The sequence below is a fragment of the Thamnophis sirtalis genome, unplaced genomic scaffold (genome assembly GCF_051295495.1).
Source record: "Thamnophis sirtalis isolate CommonGarterSnake01/CBP01778 unplaced genomic scaffold, rThaSir2_p1.2 scaffold_2, whole genome shotgun sequence".
In the NCBI taxonomy this organism is placed as follows: Eukaryota; Metazoa; Chordata; class Lepidosauria; order Squamata; family Natricidae; genus Thamnophis; species Thamnophis sirtalis.
The window spans coordinates 42,122,207-42,136,216 of NW_028261382.1; the positions used below are offsets into that span (position 1 = coordinate 42,122,207).

Below are 14,010 nucleotides of genomic sequence, written 5' to 3' on the forward strand. Positions count from 1 at the left end.
TCAAAGAAGAGGGGAAGACGCGGGAAAACCTTGGTGGAGGGTCTGAATTTTCAGATACCGACAAGGGGAGACGAGGGGGGGGGCGCATCAGGTCGGTTTTGGGGGTGGGGGGGCAACAAGTCAAATGAACAGGATGACACACACACACAGTAAAAAGAGACACTCTGGAGATGTAGAATTTGGGAGACAGACATTCCCAAATCGCAAACACATCGAAGGACACCCCATCCCGCCCCCCCATACATTGCAAAATTAAACCGGGGGGGGGGTGCCTCCGTCCATCCTCCCGCTTCCCCCTCCCTTCGGATGGGCTCTGGGGAAAAAAAGAGGACCAGTCAGAGAGTTTAAGACTTCTGCTCGCTTTCGATGTCCCAATTCTCAAAATTTCGGGGCAATCGGAGAAAATATTCGCCGGCAAAAACAGCCGTTTCACTTCGACTGGGCTGAGAAAGGAAAGAAAGAAAGAAAGAAAGAAAGAAAGAAAGAAAGAAAGAAAGAAAGAAAGAAAGAAAGAAAGAAAGAAAGAAAGAAAGAAAGGAAGGAGGGAGGGAGGGAAGAAAGAAAGGAGGGAGGGGGCAGGGAGGGAGGGAACAAAGAAGGGAGGAAGGAAAGAAAGAAGAAAAAGCAAGGGAGGGAGGAAAGAAGCAAAAAGGGAGGGAAGAAGGAAGGAAAGAAGGGAGGGAGGGGCAGGGAGGGAAGAAGGGAGGTAGGAAAGAAAGAAGAAAGAGCAAGGGAGGGAGGAAAGAAGCAAAAAAGGAGGGAGGGAGGAAGGAAAGAAAGGAGGGGGCAGGGAGGGAGAGAGGGAAGCAAGAAAAGAGGAAGGAAGGAAGGGAAGAAGGAGGGAAGAAGGAAGGAAAGAAGGGAGGGGCAGTGAGGGAGGTAAGGAAGAAGGGAGGGAGGAAAGAAAGAAGAGCAAGGGAAGGAGGAAAGAAGCAAAAAGGAGGGAGGGAGGAAGGAAAGAAAGGAGAGGGAAGGGAGGGAGAGAGGGAAGGAAGGAAGAAGAGAGGAAGGAAGGGAAGAAGAAAAAGGGAGGGAAGAAGGAAAGAAAGGAGGGAGGGGCAGGGAGGGAGAGGGGGAAGAAGGAAGGAAAGAAGAAGGGAGGGAGGGAGGAAGGAAAGAAAGAAAGGCGGAAGGGAGGGAGGAAGGAAGGAAGGAAAGAAAAAAAGAGATTCACCCCCAAATAAAATAAAAGGCACCACAGAGGGGGCCGAAACGCGATCGTAGAGGCCAGAGGTGGCTTTTGAGCCAAATAAAATTATTCCCATCGCTAACAAAAATGCCAAAAAAAGGGAAATTATCATCTCCCAGTGGCCAGCACTGGCAGAATCGATCAAAACAAGAGAAAAAAGGGAAAACAAACTTTTAAAACAGAGGTTTTTTTTTTCAATCTTAGCAACTTTAAGAAGGTTGGACTTCAACTCCCAGAATTCCCCAGCCAGGGAGGATTCTGGGAGTGGACGTCCACGCCATTCCTTACAAGTTGCCACCTAAGCTTCGGGTTGTAGCATCATAGAAAGCCCCTCTGGATTTCAACTTACGTCGAGCAGAATTCTACTGATTAATGAACGTCGGTGGGTGTATCCCAAGGGTGGGAGTTTTAAGAGGGGGGCGGACTTCAACTCCCAGGATTCCCTAGCCAGCCGAGGCCGAGGGGAGGGAGGGAAATTCTGGGAGTTGAAGTCCACGCTTCTTAAAAGACGCTAAGGGTCGAGAAAAACGGTCTCAAGTAGGAGGAGGAGCGCATGAATGGGGCGGCATGCTCGGCTTAGCCAAATTGGCAGGAAATCGGGGCCGAAAGGAAACTTAAATTTCGGGAAAACCAGCTCCGATCGCGAGCCGAGTACAGGATTGAAGGCGAAAGAGAAAAGCCAATTTTTTTGGGGGGGGGGGCGTACAAGCAGGAAGGGAAGACACCCCCCCACCCACCCACCCACCCCCGTTCCTCCCGGCTTGGGTAAATCGGAGGAGTCACAAGCAGGGATGAAACAGCAGCTGAGTCCTCGGTCAATTTCGGGCGGAAAAAGAGAAGAGCCAAGCCGCGTCGAGGGATCGGTGAGCTTCACGTTAGTGCAGCCGGAGCGGGGTGGATCCGTCGCGAGATCGCAAGCTTCTGAAATCTGCACAAAAAGGGGCGGGGGGGGGAGGAATTTTTGCCCCCCAGGAGGGCAAGGCCGTGCACTTGAGGGGGGTGGGTGGGTTTCCGTTTCGGTGAAGGAGTCCCGGCGAAATCGGCCAACCGATGACAACTTGCAAGTCGCCGTTCCTTTAGGGGGCCTGGAACGAGTTGGCGGCTGCCCCGGCTGCGGCGTTGGCCGCCGCCGTGCGAACCGTTTGGTTGGACATAACGCCGGCGGCGAATTCGGCCTGGGCTTTTTGGAAGCTGGCGCCGGTGCGGCGGTAAAGGGAGTGGATCTGTGAGAAAAGAGAGGGAAATTGGCTGGGAAATTGGACATGCTGGATTTTGCGGAATACGAGGGCGCGAGAAATCGGGGGCTCGTCCGAGATGGAAAAGGAAGAACCGATCCAAATTTTGTATCAAATACAGGTAGTCCTCGATTTACAAATGTTTGGGGGACCGATGACCGTTTTTCACACTTACGACCGTTGCAGCATCCCCATGGTCACATGATAACATTCGGACGCTTGGCAACTGACTCTTTTTTATGACGGTTGCCCTGTCCCGGGGTTGGGTGACCCCCCTTTTGTGACCTTCCGAATGAGCCGGAGGAGGCCGGATTCACTTAACGACTGTCTTGTTAACTCAGCTAACGGCAGCGATTCACTTCGGGAACGTAGCCAAAAACGTCGTAAAATGGGACAACCCTGAGTTAACGCCTGACGTTTCGCTTAGCCACGGGAATTTAAGAGCCCGGTTGTGGCCGTAGGTCGAGGACTACCTATGCTTTCTGCTCTACTCACCCGTTTCAACATGATGATGCCCAGCCCGGCGACGACGGTGAACAACACGGCAACAAGGATCATGAAAATGCCCACCCCTGGGTTTTGTCTGAGAGCGACGAAGCTGATGATCCAACCGCTGGAAGACAGGAAAATGGAGAAAATACAAAATTTCTCTGGAGGAAGGACAGGGCTACGTTTGATCTGCTCACTATCCAAATTCAGGACCGGAAAAACGAAGATGCGCCTGGGATCTAGGCGCCAACCCACTTGACCAGATTCCGCTTAGGAGCCCCCCCCCCCTTACCTGAATCCCCAACCAGGAATCCCAACGGCCTGCAGGACGTACATCACGTCTTGGGCGAAGAAGATGAAGAAAAAGACGAAGAAGTTGAAAGAGCTGTCACTCCTGGCATTGAAGGAGAGATAAGAGAGAGGGACGGAGAGAGAGAGAGGGAAGAGAAGAGAGAGGAGAGGAAGCGAGGGAGGAAGAGCAAGAAGAAAGAGGAGAGAGAGAGGAGAGGGAGCGAGGGAGAGAGAGAGAAGAAAGAGTGAAAGAGAGAGAGAGGGGAGAGAGACAGAAGAAAGGAGAGAGGCAGGAGGGAGAGAGAACGAGAAGAGAGAGGAGAGTGATAAAGGAGAGAAGAGAGAGAGAAACAGAAGAGGAGAGGCGGGAGGGAGAGAGAATAAGAAGAGAGAGAGAGCGAAAGAGAGAGGGGAGACAGAAGAGAGGAGAGAGGCAGGAGGGCGAGAGAAGGGGAGGAGAGAGGAGAGGGAGCGAGGGAGGGAGAGCAAGAAGAAAGAGGAGAGAGAGAGGAGAGGGAGCGAGGAAGAGAGAAGAAAGAGCAAAAGAGAGAGACAGAGACACAGAGAGAGAGGAGAGAGACAGAAGAGAAGAGACAGGTGGGAGGGCAAGAGAACGAGGAGGAGAGGGAGCGAGGGAGAGAGAGAAGAAAGAGCAAAAGAGAGAGAGGAGAGAGACAGAAGGGAAGAGAGAGGAGAGAGGGAGGAGGGCGAGAGAATGAGAAGAGAGAGGAGAGCGAGAGAGGAGAGGAGAGAGACACAGAAGAGGAGAGGCGGGAGGGAGAGAGAATGAGAAGAGAGAGGAGAGGGAGAGAGGGAGAGAAGAGAGAGAGAAACAGAAGAGGGGAGGCGGGAGGGAGAGAGAATGAGAAGAGAGGGAGCGAGGGAGAGAGAGAGAAGAGTGAAAGAGAGAGGGGAGAGAGACAGAAGAGGAGAGAGGCAGGAGGGAGAGAGAACGAGAAGAGAGAGGAGAGGGAGAGAGGGAGAGAGGAGAGAAGAGAGAGAGAAACAGAAGAGGAGAGGCGGGAGGGAGAGAGAATGAGAAGAGAGGGAGCGAGGGAGAGAGAGAGAAGAAAGAGCGAAAGAGAGAGGGGAGAGAGACAGAAGAGAGGAGAGAGGCAGGAGGGAGAGAATGAGAAGAGAGAGGAGAGGGAGAGAGGGAGAGAGGAGAGAAGAGAGAGAGAAACAGAAGAGGGGAGGCGGGAGGGAGGGAGAATGAGAAGAGAGAGAGGGGGAGAAGAGAGAGAGAAGAGGGGAGGGAGGCAGAGTGAGAGAGAGAGAAAGAAAACAAACATTACTCACCTGTATGATTTTATTTTTAATGTATTAGCATCACACTTTTATGTCTAGAAATAATTCAGGATAGTGAATATAAACAATAACACACCTTCCTCCTCCTATTTTCCCCACCACGACAACCCTGTGAGGTGGGTTCGGCTGAGAGGGAGGGATTGGCTCAAAGTCACCCAGCTGGCTTTCACGCCTGAGGTGGGGCTAGAATTCCCCCTCTCCTAGCGATCGGCCCAAATTCACCCAGCCAGCTTTCAGCTCTAAGCTCTAAACTAGAACTCACGGAGATCAGCCCAGCTATCTTTCAAATGTAAGGCGGGACTAGAACTCACTCCCTCCCAGTGCTTAGCTCAAATTCTCCCAGCCAGCTTTGGTGCCTAAGGCAGGACTAGAACTCACCGTCTCCTGGTGATTGGCCCCAAAATCACCCAGCTGGGCTTTCACGCCTAAGGTGGGACTAGAATTCACCGTCTCCTGGTGAGTTCTAGCCTGCCACCTCGTCCCCCCCTTTCCCTTCAAAGCCTGATCTGAGCCAGGGCCGACTCCTAACCCCAGGCGCAGTGACGCAAGAGAGGCGCAACGCCGCCATACCGGAAAGCTTTGTACATGGGCCGATACCAGCACATGAAGGAGCAAGGCGTGAAAATCAAGGCCCAGAGGATGGAGAGGCCGAATCCGGAAGCACCCGTGGCATCCACACAGAACCAGACGAGGGAGGCCAGGAAGTTGATGAAAAGAGCCACCGTGCTGGCTGTGAAAAATTAAAATAAGAACAACAACAACAACGATGATTAGTACACAAGAAAGCACAGGTCAGCAACTGTGAGTGAGGGAGGACCAGGCCAGCCCCTAATGAAAACTCAGGTGATCTTAACTTAATCTTATTTTAAGATGCTGGATAAGCATTTGCCTGAAGTGGCGAAGGGTTTCCTGCCTAAGCAGAGGGGGTTGGACTAGAAGACCTCCAAGGTCCCTTCCAACTCTTCTCTTCTATTTCTTATTCTATTCTGTTTCTTATTCTATTCTAGTTCTTATTCCATTCCATTCTGTTTCATTCCTATTCTATGCTATTCTATTCTACTCTATTTCCTATTCTATTCTATGCTATTCTATGCTATTCTATTTCTTATTCTATTCTATTTCCTATTCTATTCTATGCTATTCTATTTCTTATTCTATTCTATTTCTTATTCTATTCTATGCTATTCTATTCTACTCTATTTTCTATTCTATTCTATGCTATTCTATGGTATTCTATTTTTTATTCTGTTCTATTTCCTATTCTATTCTATGCTATTCTATTGCTTATTCTGTTCTATTTCCTATTCTATTCTATGGTATTCTATTTCTTATTCTATTCTATTCCCTATTCTATGCTATTCTATTTCTTATTCTATTATATTCTATTCTACTCGATTCTATTTCCTATTCTATTCTATGCTATGCTATTCTCTTATTCTATTCTATTTCCTATTCTATTCTATTTCCTATTCTATTCTATTCTATGCTATTTCTTATTCTATTCTATTCTATTATATTCTACTCGATTCTATTTCCTATTCTGTTCTATGCTATTCTATTCTATTTCTTATTCTATTCTATTCTAATCCAGTGTTTTTCAACCACTGTGCCGCAGCACACTAGTGTGCCGTGACATAGTGTAAGGTGTGCTGTGGGAGAATTACTTTATATATAGTCAATATAGGCACAGAGTTAAAAAAATTTAACATTTTCTAATGGTGGTGTGCCTCGTGATTTTTTTCATGAAAAAAGTGTGCCTTTGCACAAAAAAGGTTGAAAAACACTGCTCTAATCTATTTCTTATTCTATTCTATTCCTTATTGCTAGGTCCTATTGCTATTCCTACTGCTAGGTTGGCAGAAGCTGGGAGAAGTAACGGGAGCTCACTCCGTTACCCGGCGCTGGGGATTCGGACCGCTGAACTGCCAACCTTTTCCGATTGACAAGCTCAGCGTCCTAGCCCCTGAGCCACCGCGTCCCTAGTCAAGGACTGCTGGCACGTAAAATCATTTTAAAAAGAAGAAGAAGAAGAAGACGAAAGGCTGGAGACACTGCTTACCCATCCAGAGGTAGTACATGATGCTGACCGTTTTCTGGAATTCCACGGGGATTTCCACGGAAACATCCTGATAGAAACAAGGCTTCACGGGGCAGAAGGAGGGCAGGGGGGGCCAGTTGTTCGGCCTGGCTGCAAACACAGAAAGGAAAAGGTGGGTTTTCGCCGTTCTCGGCGCGGGGGAATTGGGGGGTGGTGTGCGGAAAAGCGCGCCGTACCTGTCCCGCTGCTTAAGGCCGCGTTTCGCAGCTCGCGCTCCCGCCGGTCCAGCTCTTCGGCTTTCCGATTCAGCTCTTCCTGGCGCTTCAAGAGGTCGGCCGTAGCCGCGGTGGCCGCTTCCTAATTGGAAAAAACAGGAGGAATGATTGGGTGGAGCTGCAGTGCCACCTACTGGCCCAGGGGAGGGTAGCTCCCGGGTGCCCTTCAAGGCAGCTTGGAGGCGTCAAACTAACTGCAAAGCATCGGAGTGGGGAAGTCTAGTTTTTTATTATTATTATTATTTTTATCCCATGTTTATTTTTCATAAGTCAGTCAAGGGAGTGAGCATAACTCATGCTCTTTCCTTCTCCGATTTTCCAGATAACCAAGGGCTGGGCTGAGAGAGAAGGACTAGAACTCCCAATCTCCTGGTGATTGGCCCAAAGTCACCCAGCTGGCTTTTATGCCTAAGGCAGGACTAGAACTCACCATCTCCTGGTGAGTGGCACGAAGTCACCTAATTGGCTTTCATAGCTGAAGCAGGACTAGAACTCCCAGTCTCCTGGGGATTGGCCCAAAGTCACCCAGTTGGCTTTCCTGTCTAAGGCGGGACTAGAACTCCCAGTCTCCTGGTGATAGGCCCAAAGTCACCCAGTTGGCTTTCCTGTCTAAGGCGGGACTAGAACTCCCAGTCTCCTGGTGATTGGCCCAAAGTCACCCAGCTGGCTTTCCTGTCTAAGGCAGGACTAGAACTCACCATCTCCTGGTGAGAGGCACGAAGTCACCTAATTGGCTTTCATGGCTGAAGCAGGACTAGTCCCAGTCTCCTGGTGATTGGCCCAAAGTCACCCAGCTGGCTTTCCTGTCTAAGGCAGGACTAGAACTCCCAGTCTCCTGGGGATTGGCCCAAAGTCACCCAGTTGGCTTTCCTGTCTTAAGGCGGGACTAGAACTCCCAGTCTCCTGGTGATTGGCGCAAAGTCACCCAGTTGGCTTTCCTATTTAAGGCAGGACTATAACTCACCATCTCCTGGTGATTGGCCCAAAGTCGCCCAGCTGGCTTTCATGCCTAAAGGTGGGACTAGAACTCACCGTCTCCTAGTTTATAGTCTGAAGCCTTCCCCACCAGACCAAACCGCCAATTTCACCCCAATTTTCCCCCCCGATTTTATCACCAAATAGACCTGTCTATTTCTACCAATATTTCCCCTTCTTTACCTCTCCAGAATGTGCTCTCTCTCCCTCCCTCTCCCCTTACCTGAGTCCCGTACGAGCCGTAATTTCTGGGCTCCGCATTGTTGTTTTTCTTGGGCAACTCCGAGACAGGAACTGTGGGCACAGAGGGGATGGTGGGAGCCGAGGCCGGGGGCTGGAATGGTGGGGGAAGCTGCTCCGAGAGAGAGAGAGAGAGGGAGAGAGAGAGGGAGAGAGAGAGAGAGAGGGAGAGGGGGGGAGAGAGAGACAGAGACAGAGAGAGAGAGAGAGAGAGAGAGAGAGAGAGAGAGAGAGAGAGAGAGAGAGAGAGAGAGAGAGAGAGAGAGAGAGAAATCTCAAATTTCTTCAGAACGCAACTCACTTAACAATCAACTTACTTAACACGGGACATTCTGTTTCCAACTGTAGTCGTTAAGTGGAGGACTTCTTGTAAATCAGGTGGCATTCCAAATTCCTCCTGCTTTCTCTTATTAACTAGCCGCGATTTCCACTACCAGTTCGGTCAAACTGGTCCAAACTGGAAGAATACCACTTCTGCTTGATCTATAACCACAATCACAATTCTATCTATCTCTATGTCTCTATCTACCTACCTATCTATATCTATTTTCTCTCTCTCTCTATTATCTATCTTTCTATCTATATCTATTTTCTCTCTATTATCTATCTATCTATATCTATTTTTTTCTCTCTCTCTATTTATTATCTAACTTATCTATCTATATCTATTTTCTCTCTCTCTCTTTTCGATTTATTATCTTATCTTTCTATCTATATTTTCTCTCTTCTATTTATTATCTATCTTATCTTTCTATATCTATTTTCTCTCTCTCTTTTATTATTTATCTTTCTATCTATACCTATTTTCTCTCTCTCTCTTTTATTTATTATCTATCTTATCTTTCTATCTATCTATTTTCTCTCTCTCTCTTCTATTTATTATCTTATCTTTCTATCTATATTTTCTTTCTATTTATTATCTATGTTATCTTTCTATATATACCTATTTTCTCTCTCTCTTTTATTTATTCTATCATCTTTCTATCTATATCTATTTTCTCTCTCCCTCTTCTATTTATTCTTATCTTTCTATATCTATTTTTTATCTCTCTCTTCTATTTCTTATCAATCTTTCTATCTATATCTATTTTCTCTTTTATTTATTATCTATCTTATCTTTCTATCTATATCTATTTTCTATCTCTCTGTCTCTTCTATCTAATCTATCATCTATCATCTACCTATCTATCTCTATCCATCCATCTTTTCTATCCATCCATCTCTCTCTTTTAGCTTGCTATCATCTATCTGTCCGTTCATCTGTCTACCTATATCATTTATGTGTCTGTCCGTCCATCCGTCTGTCCATCCATCCATCCATCCATCCCCTTCTCTCTCTTTCTCCCACCCATCTATTCACTATCCACCCATCCCTATGTCTCTCTGTCTTTATCTACCTACCTACCTACCTACCTTTCATCTCTCTCTCTCTTTTATTTATTATCTATCTTATTCATGAATGCAGATTCTGAAAGTCTGGAGAGGGAGCTGCGACAAGCTATCTCCACTGAAAGCCAAAACACCCGCAAAATGGAAACACAGCAACCCCCCTCCTCAATTCCCCCAAAAGATCGAGCAATTGACTCACCCCCGAACTATCAAAAGGATTATATACATCCAGGGTAGCGTAGTCCGTATTTGGCCTGTGCTGGATTATGCCCGGATCCTTAGAAGGAAAAAAAAAAGAAAGTGATGTGATTAAATTAAAAAAAAAAAGAAAATTTATTTATATTTGTACCACACCTACCTAGAAACCAACCCAAGTTTCTCTTCTCTTTCCATGTTGAAGCCGAATTGCAAAATCCCTATTTTCAACCTTCCCTTCTTTGCTCCCCCCAAATATTTTTCTCCCGCAAATTAGGAGGAATTGGACTGCCTCTTTTCAGATTTGATCCAAAGGCATTCAGATTTCATTCGTAGAGAGTTTTCTACGTGGGAATCGCTGCGAGTCTATTATTTTATTTATTAACCACCATTTAAAACCCCTGTCTCCTTTGCATTATAACGCAAAAAGTCGGGGGGGGGGGGAAATGCAGAAATACACACCATGGATTGTGAAGAAGGTAAGGTAGAAATTGCAAATATGAGGCTCAACGGACTACTGGCCTGATTAGCAAAAGAGCAAAAAATAATCACTTTCATAAAAGTTTGGAAACCCTTGAGGGATTTTTTGCCAAAACCAGGAGAAAAATGAACAGACAATTTTTGAGATTTACTGCTTAAAAAGTGCTGGGAAAAGGCGAATTAGGTTCTGTCATTTTGGAAAACTGAATATTAACTAGGTTTCTAACAGCTGCAAAGGAAACCAAAAATTGCTTCTTTAAATATTTCAATTTTTTTTTCTTTCTTCTTCCTTGATGTATATCGTTTCCTGTTTCTTCTCTCAGTTTCTCTCCCTGTTTCTCTCTTACTTTCTCTCTCTCTCTGTTTCTCTTTCTCTCTGTTTTTCTGTTTTTCTTTCTCTCTCTCCTTCTTTCTTTCTCTCTCTGTCTGTTTCTTTCTCCCTCTCTCTGTTTTTCTTTCGTCTGTTTTTCTCTCTCTCTCCCTATCTCTTTTCTTTCTCTCTCTCTCTCTGTTTTTCTTTTGTCTGTTTTTTCTCTCTCCCTTTCTTTCTTTCTCTCTCTCTCTGTCTGTTTCTCTCTGTTTTTCTCTTTGTCTCTCTGTTTTTCTTTCTCTCTCTCTTTCTTTCTCTCTCTCTGTTTCTTTCTCTCTCTCTCTGTTTTTCTTTCATCTGTTTTTCCCTCTCTCTCCCTTTCTTTCTTTTTCTCTGTCTCTCTCTCTCTTTTCTTTCTCTCTCTCTCTCTGTTTTTCTTTCGTCTGTTTTTTCTCTCTCCCTTTCTTTCTTTCTCTCTCTCTGTCTGTTTCTCTCTCTCTGTTTTTCTTTCGTCTGTTTTTCTCTCTCTCTCCCTATCTCTTTTCTTTCTCTCTCTCTCTCTGTTTTTCTTTTGTCTGTTTTTTCTCTCTCCCTTTCTTTCTTTCTCTCTCTCTCTGTCTGTTTCTCTCTGTTTTTCTCTCTTTGTCTCTCTGTTTTTCTTTCTCTCTCTCTTTCTTTCTCTCTCTCTGTTTCTTTCTCTCTCTCTCTGTTTTTCTTTCATCTGTTTTTCCCTCTCTCTCCCTTTCTTTCTTTTTCTCTGTCTCTCTCTCTCTTTTCTTTCTCTCTCTCTCTCTGTTTTTCTTTCGTCTGTTTTTTCTCTCTCCCTTTCTTTCTTTCTCTCTCTCTGTCTGTTTCTCTCTCTCTGTTTTTCTCTCTTTGTCTCTCTCTGTTTTTCTTTCTCTCTCTCTCCCTTTCTTTCTCTCTCTCTTTCACTCAAGTTGAGGGCCGCCTTCCCTTCCCAGTCACATGACCTTGCTATGCCCACCCAGCCGGTCCTTAGGCAGATTATATTAGCGGTCCGTGGGATTTAAAATTGTGAATGTAGTGGTCCGAGATCCGAAAGATTGGTGACTCCTGCTCTAAGCTGCCGATAAGATAGCCTGCTCCTGAAAAGGGAGGCCGCATCCAGGCCATGTCCAGCTCATAGGACTTTTTTGGATAAATCTTTTTTAAAAGTTTGTTTTTCCTCCAAACCAAAGCCTCTAAAAACAAGTTAAGATATTTTATTTGCATGTTACTCAAAAGAAAACAAAACAAAACCCCATTAAATAGACCTAACTTGCTAACAAGGTCAGCTACATTATTCATTGTCTATTTATTGTGAAATAAGCTGGGGAAAGATTATTTCGACACTCTCTTTCTCCCTTCCCCTCTTCCCAAAATAGGGGGCTCAAATCTCTGTTGGCTTTCAAATCAGGAAGCAAGATCTGTGATTATTTTCAGAAACCAGAGTATTTCAAAAGAGGCCAAAACGAAAGCAAAGAGAGATGCAAAAAAGCAACATTATGTGAAACGTCTCAATTTTTAACAAAGAAACAAATGGGATTTCAATGCCCTCCCAGAGTTTTAAAAATAAATTTGTTATTACCCACAACGGGACCAAAATCACAAATGACTTTGGCCAAATAAGAGTTTTGTCCTGTGCAGTTAAAGGAGGGGATTGCGCGATAAATATAAACACCCTTTTATCTTCTTAGCAAAAGGCAAAATTTTGCTAATTCTCCTTCTCTTTTTGCTTCGTAAGGAGTAGAACCAATAAAACAGCGGATGGCCCGGTTTGTTATTCCAAGGCAAATTAAGCTGAAACCCAGCAAAGCAGAAACAGAATTAGATTCCCGATAAATATAAATATTTTGACCAGCTTGGCTCATTTTCTTTAAAGGTGGTTTGTGTGGGTTGGGCTCCATGGTGGCTTACTTGCCAAACTATGATTGAGCTAAAGATTGGTGGAAACAAAAGAAGGGAGGGAGGGAGGGAAGAAGGAAGGGAGGCGAGAGGGAGGAAATGAGAGAAAGAGAGAGAGAAAGGAGAGAACAGAAAGGAGAGAAAAGGAAGGATGGAAGGAAGAAGAAAAGAAGGAAGGAAGGGAAAGAGCGAGCGAGGGAGGAAATGAGAGAGAAAAACAGAGAAAGAGAACAGGGAGAAAGGAGAGAAAAAGGATGGAAGGAAGAAGAAAAGAAGGAAGGAAGGAACCTTGGGGTTCTTCTCGTCCAACCCCCTGCTCAAGAAGGGAAGGAAGGATGGAAGGAGGAAGAAAAGGAAGGAAAGGATGGAAGGAAGAAAAGGAAAGATGGAAGGAAAGAGGGAGCGAGGGAGGAAACGAGAGAGAAAAACAGAAAAACAGAGAAAGAAGAGAAAAGAGAAAGGAGAGAGAAGGAAGGATGGAAGGAAGAAGAAGAGGAAGGAAGGAGGGAGCGAGGGAGGAAATGAGAGAAAAACAGAGAAAGAAGAGAAAGGAGAGAAAAGGAAGGAAGGAAGAAGAAAAGGAAGGAAGGAAGAAGAAAAGGAAGGAAGGGTTTTCCCCCATTCATTTGGGCTCTCTAACATCCCTCAGGACACACTTCAAAGGGGCCAATCCTCTTTTCATGCTGTGCCCTCCCTTCCCTGAGGACTAGAACCTTGGGCTTCCCATTCTCACAGCGTGGAGCTCCTTTCATTTCCTTCTGATCCAAGGCCAGCCAAGGCTCGGCCTGGCCTCCCATCTCCAGTCCACCCTTCACTCCCAACCCAAAAGAAATCCCTGGGGCTGGGCAGCCCCTACCACCCATCCCCTCGCCTTCCCTGGAGCCAGCCTACCTGGCAGGGTTGTTGTTGGTGTTGTTGTTGTGAGCAAGGGGGGGGAGACAAGAAGGAAGGCGGAGGGGGGGGAAGAAGCCAGGCTGGGGATGAGCAAGCGAGGGAGGGGGGGGGGACCCCGGGTTGGAGAGCCACCCCAGGGGATTCCCACCCCCCCATCCCCAAATCTTCCCACGCTTCTACGCACCTGGAAGGGATTCCCCGCGTCTCCCTCGAAAGGGTTCCCCCCTCCGTTCTGGCTCATGCCCGCTCTTCTCCCTCGCTGCCTCCCCTCCCTCCGCGACGGCCGTTCCTTCCGCTGCCCGCACAGGAGACGCTCCGCGCTCATTGGCCGGCCGAGCCTGGCTGCGTCACCCCCGCGAGCTGGGTGGGGATTCCCATGCGCGTGACCGGCGGAGGGGCGGCGGCCGCGCGTGACGTCGCGAGGGGAGGAGGGCGTGTGCCTCGCGCGCGAGGGGCGACGGGGAACGTAGTCCGCGCGAGGCCGGAGAAGCCGTTTTTTCCTCTCTCCGTATCAATGGGCGGGGGGGGGGGGAATAATAAATAAAATAAAATGATAAATAAAATAATAGATAATAAATAGATAATAAATAATAAATGACAGACAATAAATAAAATTAAATAATAAATAAAATAATAGATAATATATAATAAATGACAGACAATAAATAAAATTAAATAATAAATAAAATAATAGATAATAAATGAATAGATAATAAATAAATGACAGACAATAAATAAAATTAAATAATAAATAATAGATAATAAATGAATAGATAATAAATAATAAATGACAGACA

General features: G+C 46.2%; 1 protein-coding gene across 1 annotated transcript; it reads right to left on the reverse strand.

The window, feature by feature from the left end:
* Positions 1-587: 587 nt before the first annotated feature.
* On the reverse strand, positions 588-13,542 carry LOC106543294 (secretory carrier-associated membrane protein 3). The gene is made up of 9 exons (XM_087705134.1): positions 13,398-13,542; positions 9,629-9,706; positions 8,024-8,152; positions 6,787-6,907; positions 6,572-6,700; positions 5,083-5,242; positions 3,206-3,307; positions 2,920-3,037; positions 588-2,412 (listed from the first exon to the last, which is right to left on the reverse strand). Exons 1-9 carry the CDS (start codon positions 13,536-13,538, stop codon positions 2,266-2,268), a joined length of 1,125 nt encoding a protein of 374 aa, XP_087561260.1. The 5' UTR covers positions 13,539-13,542; the 3' UTR covers positions 588-2,265.
* Between the last annotated feature and the right edge of the window lie 468 nt (positions 13,543-14,010).

Excerpts from the sequence above, each read along its gene's own strand:
- LOC106543294 (XM_087705134.1), bottom strand. The coding sequence starts at position 13,538 with ATGAGCGCGGAGCGTCTCCTGTGCGGGCAGCGGAAGGAACGGCCGTCG. Across the intron at positions 9,707-13,397 it reads ACGCGGGGAATCCCTTCCAG|GATCCGGGCATAATCCAGCA; the intron begins GTGCGTAGAAGC and ends TTTCCTTCTAAG. Across the intron at positions 3,308-5,082 it reads CCCATGTACAAAGCTTTCCG|GAGTGACAGCTCTTTCAACT; the intron begins GTATGGCGGCGT and ends CTTCAATGCCAG.